Source organism: Panthera tigris, chromosome A1, assembly GCF_018350195.1.
Source record: "Panthera tigris isolate Pti1 chromosome A1, P.tigris_Pti1_mat1.1, whole genome shotgun sequence".
NCBI lineage: Eukaryota > Metazoa > Chordata > Mammalia > Carnivora > Felidae > Panthera > Panthera tigris.
In genome coordinates this window covers 194,567,141-194,587,712 of record NC_056660.1, presented here as the reverse complement: position 1 = coordinate 194,587,712, position 20,572 = coordinate 194,567,141, and the positions used below count along the sequence as shown (strand labels likewise).

Below are 20,572 nucleotides of genomic sequence, written 5' to 3'. Positions count from 1 at the left end.
AGTACTTTACCCATATTACCTCATTTAACCCCTTGTCAAGACTAGGAAGTAGGTTATTGCTTTTATTTTACTGATGAAGAAACTGAGCACAAAGATCTTTTTTTTTTAACGATATGTCCAAAGATAGACTAGGGAGTCAGGATTTGAACCCAGAACTGCCTCAGAGTCCTTGTTCTTTACCCCACTTTCACTGGACTGCCTCCTAGAAATAGGCCCAGACAGATGCATAAAGGGATAATGCTATTTCATAACCAAGGAAACAGAAGCCCAGAAAGGGAATGATCCAAGGTCAGAGAACTAGTAGCTGAAATAGGACTGAACTCAGGGAAAAGGGAAAAGGACTGGCAGTAGAGAGAAATCATGGTGACTTCTGAATAAATAGGTCAGATGACTTGGGTCTCCAGATGGGGTCTATTGAGGCAGGATCATTTGAGGACTGGGCTCCAGAGGAATTTCTTTTGCCCCTCAGGCCAGGACATCAAGCTAGGGAGTGGCTTGCCTCCTTCAACCCCCAACAAAAACAAAACCAAAAACTCAGACCCCTTCTTTAAGATAGAAGGGAAGGTTGTGTGAAGGACACCATCAGGGCTAAATTCCAGGGAGGTGAATTACAAAACAATCTATTGCTATACCTCTTTGTATGTGGACCAGGTTAAACCAAGGTGGGTGTTGGGTTCACATCCACAACTTTAGAAACGCTGGAAGTTCCCTACGGGAGCTTTCCAGCAAGGACACTGACTGTGAAGGACACTTACTGTGATGTATTCTGGAAGGAGCCTGGTCTCTGAGGTTGGACGAACCCGGGATTAAATCCCAGGGCCACTATTTAACTAGCTGTGTCATCTTGGGCAACTCGTCTACTTTGCTAAGCCTCTGCAAATGTTGGAATGTTGGGAGGAATGATATTTTTAAAGGATTGCCCCAACCACCCTCATCTTTATGTTAATCCCTAGATCCTGTAGCTTTCCAAGGATCTGCCCATCCATTTGTTAAGGGTTAAAGAGAGCAATTGAGGGGGAAAGAGGGCGGAGAGTCGGGTGCCTTTCTCTCTCCCTGTGGGTGTCAGCATCGCTGACTGAGCACTTGTCCCGGCTCTCCAATAATAGGCTTGTTTTGCAACAAGGGAAGGGTCAGTAGGTCACATTAGACATTTCTAACCAAAGGACTTAGGAAATCAGAATTTAACTTTGGGCTACTCAGCCAACTTAAAAACTTAGTGGGGTGAGCTGGGCAAAGCACTAGGCTGGGAGGCAGGAGACCCATGATTTATAGCCCTAACTCATTTGTTGACCTTGGACCTTTCTGGGATTCACAGCATCCAGCTTTTAAGGGTGCTGTACTTGAGGGCTTTATGCACAAATCACCTCTGCAGCCATCCTGGGAGGAGTGAAATGTCATTTCACAGAAAAGAAACTGGGGCACAGAGAAAGTTCCGTCACTTGCTCAGGCCAGTTAGCAGCTAAGTGGGAATGTGAACTCGGGTGAGCTGACCTGAGTTCCATGCTTGCCTGACTTGTTTCTCTTTCGCTCCAAAAGCCACAGAGGATCCCTCTACTTCTCTCATGCTTTTATTTCTTTGTTTCTTGAGTAGTTGAAATTGCCTCCAAACCACGTGTCGGTTTAGGACATGAGAGCTAGTCTGTTCCCCGAAGGCCTTGGATTGAGAAATATCCCTACTCAGCAGTGGATGGCCCCAAGGCCTGGAGAGTTCACCCTCAGTGTCAGGAATTCACAGCCCCCAGGATTAGCCCCCGGGGCAGCTGAGCCCTGTCTGGTGGAGTCATTGTGTCCACAGGGTCCTGGGCAGCAATGGAAAGGAGCTTTGCTCGCCCTCCCCGCTGCTCGTCCCCTCCCTTCAGGTGTAATTCCCACAGGCAGCCTCTCTAAATTCGCGCTGAGGCCAAATTAGCCCCATTTTACATATGGGGAAAACTGAGGCTTGGGGAAGGGAAGGTGCAGAATCACAAGGTGAACGCGGGTGTTTTTTTCTACTACACCAGTGGGGTCAACAGGTTCTCTTGAAGCGGCGGCACTCTCCACCACGCCACCTCACCCACATTTCCTAAGTGGACTGGCCACTCTGCTTGAGTGGTGGACGCCGAGGTTGCTGAGCCCCGTAGCTTGGCTTCCCCACCTAAACTCCTTCTGCAGACCCTTCCTTATCATGGTTTGCAAGCCCCCTCCACTCCCAAACACACCCCAAGGAGGTGGAAGAAAGTCTTCCTCATATTGTGCTTTTGATGTCCTCACCATTGAAGTAGAGGCCGAAGTAGAGGCCAGGGTAGCTTGAGGATGGGGTGGGTGGTGGGTAAGGCTTGGCTGTCGGTGAGGCCACTGTGGTTTTAAGCTCAGATCTCACCTTCTCCTCTGAGAAGCTGGGGATTCTGCCCCACTTCCCAATGGTCAGGATTGACCAGGAACAAAACTGACGTAGGGCCAGCACAGGATTCTAGCGCCCCTCCTGCCAATGGCCCAGTGCGTGGCCTGGGGTAACTAGGCCTTAACGTCCCCATCTGCACCTGTGGAGGGCGGGACCACAAGTCTCCGCTCTCATCTGGACCCAGTCTCTGACTGCTCCGTTTGTGACCTTGGTTTTCCTATCTGCACAATGGGGTGGGGGTCAGACGCAGCCACTCGAGGGTTTTTGCCAAGGCAAGTGTCCGGGCTCGAAGGCAGAAATGGGGGTGGCAGAAAAGAGCACTCACGTTATGCCTGTGGTTTTCTCTAAGCCTGGCGACTCGGAAGGGTGTCCATCCCAGAAACTGGAGTCCTTGCTGTGCAGCCTCTTGGCACTTTTGGGTGGGTACCTGAGGTCCAGTTTGAGGTCAACGGCTCCCTGGGGGCCCCCGGCACTCTTTGTCACGGGCATGACTGCTTCCGAGAGGGCTCCGGGTGATGAGGAGGTCTGCTCTGGAAGGAGGCAAGCAGGAAGGTGTCCGTCAGGTGCAAACCCGCAGCTCAGCGGCTTGGCTCCTGCCTCAGCAGGCTCTGGCGGAGCTGGAATGAGGACCCGCCCACCTCCCCCGGAGTGCACTCGTCCTGCCCCAAGGAGCCCAGTGCAAGAGAGGCTGGAGCAGGACAGGCAGGAAGGGATCTGGGAGGGGAGTTACCCACCTCACCTGCACCAGTGACTGCAATACCCACTATTTTAAGAACTCACATTTATGAAGCCCTTCACTAAGAGACAGACGTTCTCCTGAGTGCTTTGCCTACATTTTCTCATTTCATCCTATAAATTAAATACCAAGGAAATCAGACCCAACTAAAGGGACCTGCCTGAGATCACATAGCTAGAAAGTGACAGAGTAGGGACCAGACCCCAACTCGTCAGGCTTTTTTTTTGTTTTTTAATGTTTTTGTTTATTTTTGAGAGAGAGAGAGAGACATAGAATCTGAGAGAGGGAGACATAGAGACTTGCACGTGCACAAGTGGGGGAGGGGCAAAGAGAGAGGGAGACATAGAATCTGAAGCAGGCTCCACGCTCTGAGCTGTCAGCTGTCAGCACGGAGTACCATGCGGGGCTCAAACTCATGAACCACGAGATCAAGACCTGAGCCGAAGTCCGTTGCTTAACCATCTAAGCCACCCGGCAGGCTTTTTAACTAACACCATATTTCTGTCTCCAAGGGAATCCTATACATCCCATCTCCTTATTCATCCCAGGTTGGGGGCTCCACTTCCCACTGGCTGACATCTGTTGTAAGGCCTCCTTCCGGGTGCTTCCCTTTCTCGGGAAAAGTTGGGAGAAAAAAGAGCCAGCACTCACCCACCTCCAGAAGCTTCTTAGCTTTTGTGCAACTCCAGGGAGAGAGCCGTGAGGGTTCTTTCGGAAGAGGCAGAGACTGTAACAACCCCCAGCCACATTTCACTGGGTAGGACACTGGCGCCTGGAGAGCACGTGATTTGCCTAAGGTCGCACATGACATTCAGGATTGAACTCCGTAGCTAAAGAAGGCCTTGAGGGGGTTTCTCTAGTGTTCCAAGCTCTGTCATTATCTCTGCTTCAGTGACAGATGAACGGGCCAAGATTTCCTCCTTCCTTCAAAATTATAGCATTTTACTCAAGCCACACCGTTCCCTGTACCATCATCTCATGGGCCAAAGGCTTTGCTCCAATGATCTCTCAGCTAACTGGTGGCATCTGAGACAGATTTGTCCAGGCCCTCCCTTCCACGGGACTCCTTCCAAGGTCCTGGGTGCAATTTTGAATTTGTAATTTTGTATTCTTATTCCGAAAGAGGCCCTTTCCACCCGTTAACGACACCCGCCCCCACCCACCAAGTGGCTTAATCGTCAGGCTCCAAAAAACATGGCTACCTCTCTGGGGAGCATTGCCACTTTGTTTTTACAGATGTGGAAACTGAGGCTTAGAGAGGTAAAGAATAGCATGCCCGAGGTCACAGCCAATCCTCGGCAGAGTCCCGAATCTACCCTAGCCAGATCTTTCTGTCTCTGAGGCCTGCGGCCCTGACCACTACATTGACCCCTTGGTTTGAATCCCAGCCCCACCCTTAAGCTTCTTGCCCTGAATCGACTGAGACACTTGCTGTGGTTTGAGAAACGCCCTCTCTTCGCTAGTCTGGCACCGTCTGTGGGACAGCAGGCTGCAGCCTCTGGTCTGTCCAGCCGAAGCACGGAGACTCCACAATTCGATGCTAATCTCGGCTCTCACCCCACCAATAGATCTGTGTGCCCGCTTAAGCAACAAGATGGAGAAATAAGATTGTCAAGAAGCTTGAGATGTTTGGATATGGGGCCAGTTCCTGTTTTCCTCTCCAGGTTGTGAGACGCCTGAGTTCGTCTTCGGACCTTTGGGAAAGGAGCTGCTGGAATCCGGGACTTTGCTGGGGCTCTTTCCAGGCACCCTCAGCTAAAAGGAAACTGGCAGAGTGCTGCCCATTGACCTCCACCTTGCTGTGCCACCTGCCAGCTGGCCAGAGGTCTTCTTCCAGGATGCGGGGGGGGGGGGGGGGGGGGCTTCCAAACAAGCCCTTTGACAGTGGCCCAGGCACCTGTAGCTCTTGGTTCCACCGTGGCTCTTAACCACGAATCTGCAGTGACGCTGGGAAAGGTATTGCTCCTCTCTCTGTCCCCGCTTTGTGAAAAGGATACAAAGTGGTAGGGGATTTCCAAAGTGCTGAGGACCCCAGGGCTTGTGTTTTTCATCCCCACGGGATGCTGAGCTGCACACCCAGCTTCCCTTGTCGGGACACAAGCAGCTACTCACTCGGCATCTCCATAGAGGGTGGAATAAATGGGACTTAAATAGTGATAATCATCTTTTCTGACCCTTTACAGTAAACAGAGGGCCTTGTTTCTTTGATTCTTTGATGGCAGTTTGGAAAGCTGGAGGGTATCAGAAGCATCTCGGGGAGGTGCTAAAGCACAGAGAGACTCTGACTCATTGAAGTCGGGAGAATCTGGGCCTTTGCATTTAGACCCACTTCCCTGGGTGGTTCTACTACTGGCCGGAGTTTGAGTTCCACTGTGCAATGGGGTAAAAGTAATTGAGCCCCTTTAACAGATTAGAGAACCAAGGCAGAGGGCTGGGAAGGGCCTTGCGTGAAGTCGTGCAACTTGGTGGAAATGAACACAAAGTAGTCCTTTGGGGCGGGGGGAGTTGGAGATTCCAGAAACAACACTGAAACTCCTACCCAGATGGGAATTCTTGCCCGGCCTTGTTCCCCGGGGAGCCCTTCACAGCCACTGGCTGACCACTGTGACTTTCTCACTGACTGCATGACAATGGTGATAATCGTAATTTTCGTGGATGGAGTCTATTCTCTGTGCCTAAATCTAGACTAAGTGTATTACATAAGGAAGGCACTATTATCACCCCCACTTTACAGATGAGGAAACCGAGGCTCAAGGAGGTTACCTCACTTGCCTAAGGTACTACAGGCTGAGCTCTGATATGAATCCAGGCCTCTTGGAATGTGCCTCTGAAGCTGTAATTTATCCCTGTGTGCCCTGATTATGCTTAATGCATAGCAGAAACTCCAAAATAATAATAATTAGAAAAAACCCCTCCAGGGGTGCCTGTGTGGCACAGTCAGTTAAGTGTCCAACTCTTGATCTCGGCTCAGGTCGTGATCTCACAGTTCGTGAGTTCGAGCCCCACGTCAGGCTCTGTGCTGATGGTGTGGAGCCTGCTTGGGATTCTGTCTCTCCTTCTCTCTGGACCTCCCCTGCTTGTGCTCACTCTCTCTCTCTTTCTCAGCATAAATAAACTTAAAAAAACACCTTTCCATATACATAATTTATGTGGCTCAAGACTTCGGGATTTCATATAGCTACCAAATTTCCAAATGAATTCTAGGGACTGGCATAGATGGCCAAATTCTCATTTTTCTAAGTACCTTAAAAGGGTCGTCATTTCCTAAAAGAAAGAGTATTTCGATCTCTAAAACCTGGAAGGACATAATCTCAGGATAAAGGACAATGTCTTTTGATGTTAAGAGCACTCCTTCCCTTTCTGGTGGGGACTGCTCTGGGGTTTCTCACCTGTGACATGCTGACGACATGGGTGTCTCTCCCTCTCTAGGCAGGAGGGAGGAGCAGCAGAGAAAAGGGACAAGTACAGTGAGTGCCCCGCTCACCGTCAGCACCCCAGAGTGGGGAGCTCTTTTTCTTATGTCATTTTATCACTAGAAGGAACTCAAAAGGTCATCTTGTTGAGTTGTACTACCTTACCAATCAGAGGACTGGGGCTCAGAGAGGGAAGGGACACAATGAGTTTATGGTGGTGCCATGGCAGGGCCAAGACTATGACCCAGTCCAGGTCCGTTGATTTCCAAGCCCTGATGCTTTCACCATTTCCCAGACACCTTGAAATGCAGCACAGAGGAGAAGTTTCGCTCACTCATTTAACTGATATTTACCAAGTCCCTGCCACGTGCCAACTGTTATGTCCCTCATAGGCAAACAAGCATCTGTGTCTTAGCTGGAGTCACAGGACAGAAGACACAGGCTGGGCAGATACAGCACAGATATTTACTCCCTCACAGTTCTGGAGGCTGGCAGTCCTAGATCGAGGTCTGGCAGGGTCAGTGCTTGGTGCAAGCTCTCCTCCTGGTCTGTAGCCAGCCAGCCGCCTTCTCTTCATGGTCTCCCATGGTTCTCCTTGGTGTAGTGTGTGGACAGAGTGAGGTCCCTCTCCGGTGTCTCTTCTTATAGAAACACCAATCTTGGGGCACCTGGGTGGCTCAGTTGGTTAAGTGTCCGACTTCAGCTCAGGTCGTGATCTCGCGGTTTGTGGGTTTGAGCCCCGTGTCGGGCTCCGTGCTGATGGCTCAGAGCCTGGAGCCTGCTTCGGATTCTGTGTCTCCCTCTCTCTCTGTCCTTGCCCCTCTCACACTGTCTCTCTCTGTCTCTCGAAAACAGAATAAATGGTTAAAAAAAACTAGTAAGAAGAATACTAATCTTACTGGATCAGAGACCCACCCTTGTGACCTCATTTAACCTTAATTACTGCCTTAGAGGCATCTCAGAATACAGCCATCCTGGGGTGGCGGTTAGGGCTTCAACATCTGAATGTTGGGAGCCACAAATGTTCCGTCAGTGACAACCTGCCTAGTGTGGGAGCCAGACAACAAAGGAGAAAGAGATAGTGGTAAACTGTGGTCAGCGCCTTGAAGGAAGATAAGGGTGGTGGGAAGGGAGAGGCAATCTAGGTAAATTTGTCAGAGAAGGACTTTGAGAAGGTGGCCCTGGAGCCAAGAACCAAAAAAGAAGAGAAGAGGCCAGCTGTGGGAAAACTGGGGACAGGGGCAGAGAGACGGCTGGCAGTGTGTTCCAGGCAGAGCTAGGAAGGGAGGGGGGGGGGCCCAGGGGAGGGCACAGCAGAGTGTGGAAGGGGGCCAGGGAGGGGAGTTGTGGCAGTGCAGGGGACAGAGGCCAGACAAAGGCACAGGCAGGCGGAGGGTGGGGGTGCAGGTGCTGGCAAATGGTCTGGATGTTATTCGAAGTGTGCTCTGGAAGATCTGTGTGGAGAAGAGGTGAGTGAAGAGCAAGACAGAGGCTGGGGGACACCGAGGAGGTGACTGTGGACCAAGTGAGAGACGATGGGGCCTTCGGCTGTCAGGGTGCTGGTGGCGATGGAGGTGTGTGTGTATGACCGAGACAGACAGACAAAGGCCCAAACAATGATACTTCGAGGAGCACACAGATCTAATTACAGATGAAAAAACTGTATCAGATCTAATCTCCAAAGGTCCACCAGGCTTACCATGCCATTTTTAATATTAAAAACTATCCCTCAGAGCTCCTAGATGGCCTAAGAATGCGTTTGTGTAAGCAGCCGTGGGCTCTGACCCATTTCTAGGATTATGGGCTTGTGGGTGGGGGGGGGGGGAGGTAGACGGGTCAGGGAGGGGCAGAAAGTGACTTCAGAAGTGGCTTCTCCTGGAGGACAGGAACGAGGAAGGACACCATGGGGCCTCTTCCAGCTGCTGCGGGGCTATCTCCGCTCATACTATACGGAGTGAGTCGTGTTCCCTTTGCTTTCAGTAGACGCGAATAGCGATGATGGTGCTGATGATAATAATACCGTAAGGAAGGCTTCCATTATTGGGCCCTTCCTACATGCCAGGTACTCCACACTCATCATGTTACTTCACACTCCCGGCACCCTTCATCCTCACTGCCCTCTCCCTCCTCCGAGCCAGTACCACCTCCCCCTTGAAAGGCAGTGGGAGCTCCTTGGGCAGTTTCCTTGCCTTGCTCTTCCCCACCTAAAATCTGTCCTCACAGTGGCCAGTGGTGATGGCCCTCCCCTGCCTACAACCTCCCCCTGCCCCGAACTGCCCCGAGAATACAATCCAGACTCCTCACTGTGGCTCACAAGGCCCTGCATGCTCTGGGCCCTGCCGTCCTACCAACCTCACCTTGTCGCCCCTCTCTCTAGAACAGGACACCCAGCCATGCCAGCTGCCTTTTTGTGCTCCAATAAACTCTGTCCTTTTCTCCTTGGAGATAAGCATTTTCTGCTCCCGGTGCCTTCACCGTTTATCCTGTGCATTTGGCCCCTTGGTCTTAGCTCGAGTTTCTTCTCCTCCGAAGCCCTCCCCTGACCACCGTGTCCAAAGCAAGTGCCCTCGGCCACCCAGTAACTGTGTGTCCACACCCACCGTTTACTCTCATGTTGCTTCGCACTGTATGTAATGGTCTTGCTTATGCTCTTGCTTCCTCACACTAGAATTTAAGCTCCATGAAAATAGGAAGGCCTGGGCACCTGGAATCCCCAGTGCGTAGGGCCGGCCCACGATAGGTTCTCAAAAAACATTTGATGAATGAATGTACTTGCATTTAACAGATGGGAATAAGGCTCAGAGAGGTAAAGTCCTTGCCCTGCTTATATCAGTTTCCTTTGGCTGCCTTAAGACACTGCTACCAACTTGGTGGCTGGAAACATCACAAACTTATGCCCTTGGAGCTTTGGATGCCAGCCTAAAATCGGTTTCAATGGGCTAACGTTGGGTGTTGGCAGGGCCCCAGCCCCTCCCGAGGCTCCAGGGGGAGTCCGTTTCCTCGTCTGTTCTGGCTTCTAGAGCTGCGTTCCTTGCCTCCCTTGGCTCCTGGCCCTTCCTGCATTTTCATGTAGTGACTTCTCTTTCTGACTCTGTGTCTGTCACGTGGTTTTCTTTTGTCTGTCATCACATCTCCCTCTGCGTCCCTCTTAGAAGGATACTTGTGATTAATTTAGGGCCCACCTAGATAATCAGGATCATCTCCTCATCTTGAGAGTCTTGATTTAACCATATCTGCAAAGTGCCATATAAAGTGACAATCACAGCTTCTGGGATTGGGATGTGGATATCTTTGGGGCCATCTTTGACCTGATTACCTTACACAGCCAGTCAGCAAACCCAGATCTGTCTGACTTTAGAAGCAAACTGTAGACCGTTAAGCACACAGTGTTTATATACAGACATTTCTTTTCCCTGGCTGGGTTAGTGTACCTAGCACATGGGTGTGCACACAATTCCCTCTCACTTAGTGCTCATCAAATAAATGTAACTGTCTCCCTTGGGGCATTAGAGCTTGTCTCATTCCGACTAAAGCCGCAGACACAGCTTCTGGGACAACCCATTTTCCTGGTCATATCTACCCAATACAGATACTGCTGATGGCTCTGGTTCAATTTGACTTCTTCCTTAGTTCCTTATCTGCCACTTGATGACTCTGTGGTTGTTTTGTCCCATTTTCCTTCCCCTTCCCTTCCTTTTGCCACCTCCCCCTTCACCTTCTGCCTGTCTGTCTGTCTCTCTCCTTCTTTCCTTCCTCCCTTTTTATTCTTAGAATGTCAGAGGCTCATAGAACCTGAAGCATAGAGTAGTTTCTTCATTCTGTAGGTCGTGAAACCGAGGCTCAAAGAGGGGAAATGATCATGTACAAAGACACACTGTGTTTGGGACAGAGCCAGGAAAAGAACCTAAAATACGGTTCTCAGTTTAGGGACTATCTACTGAAACCTGATGTTGTCTTAAAAGTTGTTTTATTATTATTAGTAGAGCAGTTTTAGGTTCACAGTAAAACTGAGCAGAAAGTAGATTGTTCTCATTATACCTTCTGACCCCAAACACTCACAGCCTCTAGCCTCCCCCACTATCAACATCCCCCACCAGGGGGGGGACATGTGTTACAATCAATCAGTGAATCTACACTGACACATCATTATCACTCCAAATCCAGAGTTCACGTTAGAGTCAACCTTTGGTGTTGTACATTCTGTGGGTCTGGACAGATGTACAATGACATGTATCCACCGTTATATTATCATACAGAAGAGTTTTTCTGTCCTAAAATCCTGTCTATTCAACCCTTCCCTCCCCCCAGCCCCTGGCAACCACTGATCTTTTTACTGTCTCCATAGTTTGGCCTTTCCCAGAATGTGTGTAATAGAAATCATTCAGTATGTAACCCTTTCACATTGACTTCTTTCCCTAAGTAATATCCATTTAAGGTTCCTCTATGTCTTTTCATGGCTTGATAGCCCTCTTTTTTTTTTTTTTATGTTTATTCATTTTTTGAGAGAGAGATAGATAGAGTTGAGCAGGGGAGCCACCCAGGCACCTTACCCATTTCTTTTTAGTGTTGAAAAGTATTGTACCATCTGGGTGTACCACAATTTATTTATCCATTCGCTTACTGAAGGGCATTTTTTTTTTTAACGTTTATTTATTTTTGAGACAGAGAGAGAGCATGAACGGGGGAGGATCAGAGAGAGGGAGACACAGAATCTGAAACAGGCTCCAGGCTCTGAGCTGTCAGCACAGAGCCCGACTCGGGCCTCAAACTCATGGACCGCGAGATCATGACCTGAGCCGAAGTCGGACGCTTAACCAACTGAGCCACCCAGGCGCCCCCTGAAGGGCATTTTGATTGCTTCCAAGCTTTGGCATTTGTGAACACACCTGCTATAGACATCTGTGTGGATGTTTTTATGTGGACATAAGCTTTCAACTCATTTGGGTAAATACTGATGTCTTCATTTTATGAAGTCTGGTTTATAGAACAGCTATTCTGGAGGAAATGATCTCTTGCCTCGAAAAATATCTATACTTTGGACAAGTCCCTGTGCTTCTCTGGGCATAATCACACGAGCCAAAATGACCTTGGAGAACACAGAGTCCAACCTCCCCATTTTATATATGAAGAAGTAGGCCCAGGGAAACGGACTCTGCCCTGCACCTAGGCCCCCCTTCCTTTAGCTGGGATTGGGGGTTGACGGATTGAGCTCTGCTTCCGTAGGAGGACAAGAAGGAGGGGTGACTCGGGGCTACTCTCCCTCTTTCTCAGTAGTTCTAGAAATAGTCCTGGCACTAGCTGCTATTAGGCAGATTGGGACACACACACATGCCTGAAGCAGCCACTGTGAGTCTGGTGGTCCAGGATTGGGTTATATGTTCATCTCTGGAGGGGAGGACAGAGTTGGCCTCAGAACTATGTACAGGGCGGGTGGCAGAAGTGGTTTTCCAAAGGATAATTAGGGAACAATTACCAGAGGAAGGGAGGATGGGTCCTGGGCGGCAGACAGAGATGTTCATCACATAGGAGAAATAAAACTTGAACACTGGGTGCTGGAATGCAAGGGACAGCATGGTGAGACCTCTCCACTGATCAAAGACAGGCACCTTAAAATAACACTGACATAGCGCTGGAAGTTAACTTGGTGAGATTCATCGAAATTTTAGAAAACACATTCCCTTTAACTCAGCAATGCACTTTCTAGAAATCTCTCCTACGGAGATGCTTGCACGGCTAGGCACCAGGGTGTTGACCACAGCATTATCTGTACCAGCAACAGGTTGGAGACCACCTGCATGTACATCAAGGGGATCCCGATGAAATAAACTATTGCAATTCTATTGAGGAAAATGTCGCTGCAGCTGTTGAAGAGATTCAAGTACATCTGTACCTACTAATGTGGAGGGATGTTCAGGGCATGTTATTGTGAAATACGAAATGCCCACCACACTAAGTGTAATATAATCCCTCCCCCCCTTTTTTTTTCTAAAAATAAGAAGCCATCCACACATACTACCATAAACACCCACCCATGCATAAATACACATGCATATAGAAACATTGCTATGGTCCGAGTGTTTGCGTCCCCCTGAAATTCATATGTTGAAATCCTAATGCCCAATGTGATGGTATTAGGAAGTGGAGCCCTTGGGAGATGATTCGATCATGAGGGTAGAGCCCTCCTGAGTGAGATTAGCACCCTTATAAAGGAGGCCCCAGAGAGCTCCCTTTTCTCTTCTACCGCATGAGGATACAATGAGGATTCTGCAGCCTAGAAGAAGGGCCTCACCTGACCATGCTGCTACCCTGATCTTGGACTTCCAGCCTCCAGAACTGTGAAAACTGAAGTTCTGTTGTTTAGAATCACCTAGTCTTTGTTTCTACAGCAGAGTGAATGGACTAAGACACACATAGATCACACCCATGTTTGTACGTGCATGCAAAGATCTGGACGACTTTATAATAGTCCTTCCTACACTGTAGCTGTGTAAGTGGAGACACAGGGGTGGAAGCAGGGGTGAGGATTTCATGTTTTAATTTCAATGATTTAATTTTTAAAGATATATATGTCATTTTTGCAACAAAAATCAAAATTTTAAAAGGGTATGTTAAGCGTATGGTGGGGATGGGGTGGGGAGTCTGATAAGGTGCTAGAAGAAAAACAGAGGAGTGACAAGTATATGGAGTACCCAGGTCCCCCCTGAGCAGGAGACAATCAGCACCAGGAGGAGAGGGGGTGTGTATTCCTTTTCATTCTTAGTGCTGTGAGCCACACATAGTACATGCCTCTGCTCTCTCCTCCCTGCAATTCCCCTCTCAGGACTGGCTCTCCCCCTGTGCTTTTGCAAGGAGAAATGCACACACTGAAGTCTAGCTTTGAGCCACCCTCCCATCCACTCATACAAAGACAAGGCAGGAAGCAGTTCAACAAAATCCTCCCATACTGAGGTTAACTGCTGGGTTTTAGGTTGTGGTCAATCTGCCTTTTTGGCTGTAGCTCTCTGCCATAAATTCAGTAAAACACATGCTACAGAACTGGCGATAATTTTCTATCTCAAATTTAACTTCAGAGGTGTCTTTCCCCCTCTACCTGCTTATGATTCCTTGTTCAAAGGTGAGGATCATTAAGGAAGAAAAAAAGAGGAAAGTAACTGGGGCCAAGGAGAGAGATCCGGCAGCTAATATCTACCCAGGCAGGGTGCTCTTGTGGGTACAGGACTATGGTTCCCCAGGACTTAATCCATCCGGAATTCCATTGATGTTAACAACCAACCTGGGAGGAAGAAGGGGAGGGGTTATATAGTCCCTTAGCTACCGATGAGGTACTTGAGGCCAGAGAGGTTTAATGACACGTCCACATGTGCTGGTGGACAACCAGGAAATCCTCATTCCCAAAGTTTCAGTCTTCTATTCAGAAAGCCACAGGTCTGTTCCTAGGTCAGCCTTAACCTCCCTCCCAGCTTTAGCCACAGGCCCACATAGCTAAGGAATTTGTCACTATGTGTAACAGGCAGTAGTAGGCAGCAGGAAGACTGTTGGCAGTCAATAGCAGCATGACAAAAGCCATCACTCTCTTTTGTACTAAAAGGAGTCATGCTAGCACCAGCCGGGTGGGGTGCATCTTCTGACATGGGAGAGATGGAGTTTCCATTGCTGATTTTGTAGAGTAAGAGACTTTATTGACTTGTACTTTCTTACAAGATGAGTGGGATGCCAAGAATTGATACTGATCTTGTTTGATTTCTCTCTTTTGTGACATCCGAAAGCAGGGATTGGTAAACTATGACACTGTTTTGGCCAAATCTATCCTGATGCCTATCTTTGTAAATAAAGTTTTATTGGAACACAGCCAGGTCTTCCATTTGTGAATTGTCCATGGCTGCTTTCACACTACAACAGCAGAGTTGCTTAGTTATGACAGAGACTGGCCCACAAAGGTTAAAATATTTACTATCTGGTCCTTCATAGAAAATGTTTGCCAACCTCTGACAGAAGCCAATCAATCTTTTCTGAACGTGAACTCCGTGCCTTCTTAGTCTTCCACTTGCAGAAACCCACTGCTATTTTACAGGATTAGAACTTGAATTTTGTGACTCGTTTGACATGTTCCCTGTGAAATTCTTCCACTCCCACCCAATGAGTAACCATTACTGGCTGAAGCAGTGGTCCTCAAACTTCAGGGGGCAAGACAACCACCGGGGAAGCTGGTTAACATGCTGATTCCTGGGGCCCACAGCAAACTGTTGATTTAGGAATCTACATTTTTGCAAGTGCCTCAGTGATTCGAAAGCAGTCGCATCAGAAACCATGTATGTGAAATTACTTAGTCCTAGAGCTTTAAAACATGTCAGACTAAGGATTTCCTTTCTCCAGAGCAATGACACCTGTTTAAACCACCATGCCTTCAGCTGCTAACGTTTCCACACCTTCCTAAGTTGGCTAACTTTGGCACAACATCCATGAATGTTTTAGATCTCTCCTGGCCGTCCCACTGGACGTACATCTCTAATGCATTTTTTCCTGATGCCAAAAAAGAGTTGCTGGAAAAACGTAAACTTGAAAGGAGATTTTTAAGAGGCAGTGGTTGAAGGAGGCATCTTTCTCTTCTATTCTAATGTTCCTAAAAGACTCTCAGCCAGTAAATGAGAGGGCAGAGGAAGAGATTCCATCTTTAAATAGCTTTATTGTTATAATTTACATACCATAAAATTCACCCACTGCAAGCGTACAATTAAATGATTTTAGTAAATCTATAGTTGTACAATCTTCACCACAAGCCAGTCTGGAAGATTTCCATCACACCAGAAAGTCTCCTTCTGCCCATTTATAGTTGATCCCTGGTTCTACCCCCCCAGCCCTAACCAATAATTTATCTGCTCTTCGTCTCTGTAAATTTGCCTTTTCTAGACTTTTCACATAAATGGATTCACACAGTATGTAGTCTTTTGCATTTGGCTTCTTTCACTTAGAATAATATTTTCGAGGTTTATCCACAGTGTAGCATGTATCAATAGTCTGTTCCTTTTAATTGTTGAATGATATCCCATTCTATGGATATGCCACATTTAGTTTATCCACTTACCAGTTGATGGACATCTGGATTGTATCCAGCTTTGGGTCTATTATGAGTAATGTTGTTGTGAACATTTGCAAATACATCTTTGTGTGGACATCGGCTTTGTTTCCATTTTTCTTGGATAAGTGCTTGGATGTAGAATTTCTAGGCTATGTGATAAGTATAGGTTTCACTTTTTGAAAACTACCGCACTGTTTTTCAACGTGTGACTATTTTACATTCCCATCAGAGGTTTGCAAGAATTTCAGTTTCCCCACATCCTTGTTAGCACTTCGTATTGCCATCTTTTTGATTACAGTCATTCTGATGGATGTGTAGTGAGATTCCATTTTAATTACAATAGAGAATTAAAGAATGTTGATGCTATTAAGGCTCTTAGAGCCTCAATTCTCTCATTTTGGATGCGCAACCTTGAAAGAAGGTGACCTTGCTCAAGGTCACTGACAGATTTAGTCAGGGTTCTTTAGTTGTAAATGTCAGAAACCTCACCCAATGTGACTCAAACAAAAAGAAAACTGGCCCAGGGAATGGGAAGTACAAGGTGGCACCTGCATCAGGCACCTGTGAAGGAAGGAGCTCCAATGATATCAACAGGCCTCGTCTCCATCTCTTGGCTTCATTTTCTCCTGCTTGAGACGTGCTTCTGCAGTGCAGTCTGAGAATCTGTTTACTACAGCTCCAGGTTAATTTGTCCGGGTTGAGTAATCCCAGCACAAAGATCCCCCTTTCCTGATATCATTGATCAAAGCCCTTGGGTCACATGACCACCTCCGAACAAAAAACTATGGGCAGGGACGTGTCACGTGCCCACTCCTGGAGTTAAGGTGGAGTCTGTCCTTCTGAAATTACATGGACTGGGAGTGGAGAAAGGGTGGTTCCTTAAGGCAAAATCAGGGCACTGTTTCTAGAATGAGGGAAAGGACACTGGGAAAGTGGACCTTCCACATGTCCACTCCCCAGCTAGCTGAAAATAGCCCTGGGACTAAAAGTCAGTTCTATATGAACCCCTCTGTTCAGTGCTGTTCCCCCAAGTCAAGATGCTGCTCATGTTATATAGACGCTAGGTTAGTGCCGTATCTTCATCTGGTTGAGGTGACCACTGATTGCAAACCCGTCATCGTTCCTCTCTAGTTGATAGGCTCAGGGAAAGCAATTATTTCCGGGGCTGCAGAAGGCTGAAGGCAAGATCACAACTGGCCCCAACAATTGGTGGCAAAAGAGAGGTCAGCCTCTTGTTAAGAAGACTTTGAAGTGTGTAGAGCAAAGATGGCTTAGATTGGGCCCTCAGAGATCTAGCCAACCCTCCCATTTTACAGATTGGGAAACTGAGTCCCAAAGAGATGTCACTTAAGTCATGTAGTTGAGGTAGTTTCATGGTGTAATGGTTATGAACGTGGGCTTCATTGTCCAGTAGGCCTGTGCTTAAATCCTGGCTCTGCCACTTACTGAAAGTCTGACTTAGACTGTAACCTAATCTCTAGGAGCCCTAGTGTCTTGTCTCGTAAAATGGAGGAGATACCATTTACCTTATAGGGTTCTGAGGATGACTTAAGGACATAATGTAGGGGGTGCATTTTGTAAATTTCCTGGCCCATGGCAAGCCTGGATCAAAGGTGCCTGTTCCTGGGCTTGCTGGAACCAGGTCTCCTGGATCACAGATCGGTGTCTTCTCAGCTCCCAAGCTATTAGGACAAGAGATGGGTTAGCCTGGCTTGAAGAAAGGCAGGTTCTCCTCATACCTCTCTGGCCCTTAGAGGAGGAAAGAGCAAAGTAACAAGAATCACTGACATCTGTAGAAAATGTATCTTTTCAAAGAATGCTTGTCCACATATCTTCATTTGTTTTCCAGAACATTCTGAGGTGCGTGATGCTGGACTCTTTAACCACATTTGTAAAACTGAGGTGCCTGAGGGTATGTGGCCTGGCCCAGATCAGGTAGGAGTAAATGACAGAGCTCAGGATTAAAACTCAGATCTTCTGACTCCATTTCTGCCCAGCACCATGGAGGTCCCATAAAAATACAGGCATGGACAATGAAAGAAGGCTCTTTGCTCAAACAAGGCTAGAATTTCAGTTCAGGGAGTGGACGGAGAACGGTCAAGTTGAAAACTGGTAACTGTTCCAAGATGCCAGCAGAGCTGGGGGAGGTGACAGGGTCTCCCATCTGGCTTGGTTTGTCCAGGGCTTGGCAGGTCCCCACCACAAAGCTCACAAAGCCCAGGACGATGATCGGGGTGTCCTGGGTGGTGATGAGGGGGCCCACCCTCTCTGAGTAGTAGCTGCTGATCTCCAGGAGGGGCGGAATGAGGAGGACCAGGGCATTGCTGTTCATGGACGTGACTAGGTCCAGTTTGGGGGTCACGATGACCATGGAATCTGCAGGTGAAGGAGACACCTGGCTTCCAACTGACCTAGAGGGAACATCCCTACGGTAGCAGAATCCCAGCATGGCAGAGCGTTAGAAAACATTTCACTGGGCCACAGAGAAGATTTCGCAGCCCTGCTAATAATGCTTTATAGGGATAGGCTGTTTTGGTGGGGCAACTTCAACGTGGCTATATTGAGGCTACGATTTGATAAAGCCCGAAAAACAAATCAGTAAGCTTCTGGTCTTTTGTAGAAGTATCAAGGAAGGTGGAAATATTTCTCACCCTTTCTTCAGCTTTATCTCATTTACAACCCTGGGGTATACCTGCAAGTGAGACAAACTCAGAAATGAGGAAAGAAACAAGCCTCTTTAACCATCACATGGAAAGATAAGCTGGAGTCTGTGGATTTTGATGTATTCATAACAAAATGTCCTCTGAGTCAAAGTGACTACAGAATATTTGTTTTCTGGCGTTTTGTTTTGTCTTACTGAAATACAATTGACATATAGCACTATATAAGTTTAAGGTAAAGAGCATAATGACTTCACTTACATATATCACGAAATGACCACAACAGTAAGTTAACATTCATCTTCTCATATAGATACAAGAAAGAAAGAAAGAAAGAAAGAAAGAAAGAAAGAAAGAAAGAAAGAGAAAAAAGTATTTTTTTCCTTGTAATGAGAACTTTTAGGATTTATTCTCTTATTCAGCCTTCACTTATACCACACAGCAGTGTTAGCTATGGTCACCATGCTGTATATCACACCCCCAGCACTTATATATCTATTTTATTATTTTTTAATGTTTATTTATTTTGAGAGGAGGGCATAAGTGGGGGGTGGTGTGGGCAGAGAGAGAGGGAGAGAGAGATTCCCAAGTAGGCTCTGAACTGTCAGCACAGAGCCCCATGTGGGCTCGATCTCACGAATTGTGAGGTCACCACCTGAGCCGAAATCAAGAGCCAGATGCTTGACTGAGCCATCCAGGTGGCCCTACATATCTAAAACCGGATGTCTGTACCTTTGGACTGCCTTCATTCAACCCCTATCCCTTGCTTCTGCTAACCACAAATCTGATCGCTTTTTCTATAAGCTCGTTTTTTGTTGTTCAGATTCCACATATAAGGTGAGATTGCCAGAGTATTTTCTTTTTCTGTCTGACTTATTTCACTTGGCATAATGTCCTCAAGGTCCATCCACATAGTCACAAACGGCAGGACTTCCTCCATTTTCATGGCTGAATATATTCTATTGTATTTGTATACACCACACACACACACCATGTATATATATAAAATCTCTTTATCCATAATGTTTATTTTTATTTTTTTGAGAGAGAGGCAGAGCATGAATGGGGGAAGGTCAGAGAGAGAGGGAGACACAGAATCTGAAGCGGGCTCCAGGCTCTGAGCTGTTAGCACAGAGCCTGATGCGGGGCTTGAACCCACGAACTGTGAGATCACGACCTGAGCTGAAGTCGGACGCTTAACTGACTGAGCCACCCAGGCGCCCCTCCATTCATCTCTTGATGGGACACTTATACTGTCCATGTCTTAGCTATTGTAGATAATGCTCCTATATGGACATGGGGGTACACATATCTCTTTGACATAGTGTTTTCATTTCCTTCAGACAGACACCCAGTAGTGGAATTGCTGGATCATATGGTAGTTCTGGTTTTCATTTTTTGAGTAACCTTCATACTGTTTTCCACAGTGGCTTTAATATTTTCTTTATGACTCTTGAACAAGTCACCTGCCATCTTGGAGACTCCTTTTGCTTGTCCATAAAATGGCAGAGTAGGGTAAAGGTGACTCAAGGGCAGTTTGGGTTCTATTGTTAGCAAATTCTCCCAGTTCTGATATCCTGTGGCCCAATATAATCTTTACAATACTTTGCATTTGTTTATTGCTTAGCTGTCAACAAAACATATATATGTGTGTATAATATACATAATATATATATATATATATATATATATATATATAAGCTACAATATATATATACCCATACACACACACACACATACATATATATATATATATATATATATATATATATATATATACACACATTAGTTAACTCCTAGATCTCTTCAAACCCCCTGAGGTAGGCTGGGTGGGAAAGAAACTGAGGCTCAAAGATCAAGTAATATTCCTAAATCTCAAGAACAAGACTTTTCCCCAAACCTGGAGATTGGAGACTGGATTTTAGCAAACTGATCTCTCCTTTTCGTTATTTTTGTGTCCTTGGACCATCTCTTCTTCTTTTTCTTTGTCTCCTGAATGGCTATAGCCTCCTCCCTTTGAGGAGAGACAGAAATGCTTAAATGCCCTTGAAATGCTATTAGGTGCCCAGGAGAAAGCTTGATAAAAGAGAATATTTTTGTCAGTAGAGAGAACTTTTAAGCCTAAAGACTGAACAGTTGACTTTTGCCTTCTGTGTTTCTAAGAGAAGAGAATCATCCTTTTCAGGGGCTGATCAGGATTCAGAACAGGGTCGGTCACCCAATAAGCAGGTGGTGAATGACTGTAGAGACCTCTTGTTATAGGAGCTCAGAACTCTGAGAAGCCTCTGAAGATTCTACCCAGCTGTT

At 47.1% G+C, this 20,572-nt stretch overlaps 1 protein-coding gene across 2 annotated transcripts in view; it reads right to left on the bottom strand.

Annotated features, from left to right (window-relative positions):
• The window catches only part of SLC36A2 (solute carrier family 36 member 2), a 54,245-nt gene that overhangs the window by 24,323 nt on the left and 9,350 nt on the right, over positions 1 to 20,572 (bottom strand). The window contains exons 1-2 of one of the 2 annotated variants that reach the window (XM_042993945.1): positions 3,768 to 3,778; positions 2,706 to 2,910 (exon numbers count right to left, since the gene is read on the bottom strand). In XM_042993945.1, the coding sequence (XP_042849879.1) occupies positions 2,706 to 2,869 (164 nt within the window). In that variant the 5' untranslated portion in view covers positions 2,870 to 2,910; positions 3,768 to 3,778. Of the gene's footprint in view, positions 1 to 2,705; positions 2,911 to 3,767; positions 3,779 to 20,572 lie in introns of those variants that run through there. The other variant, XM_042993951.1, reaches the window with a different exon arrangement.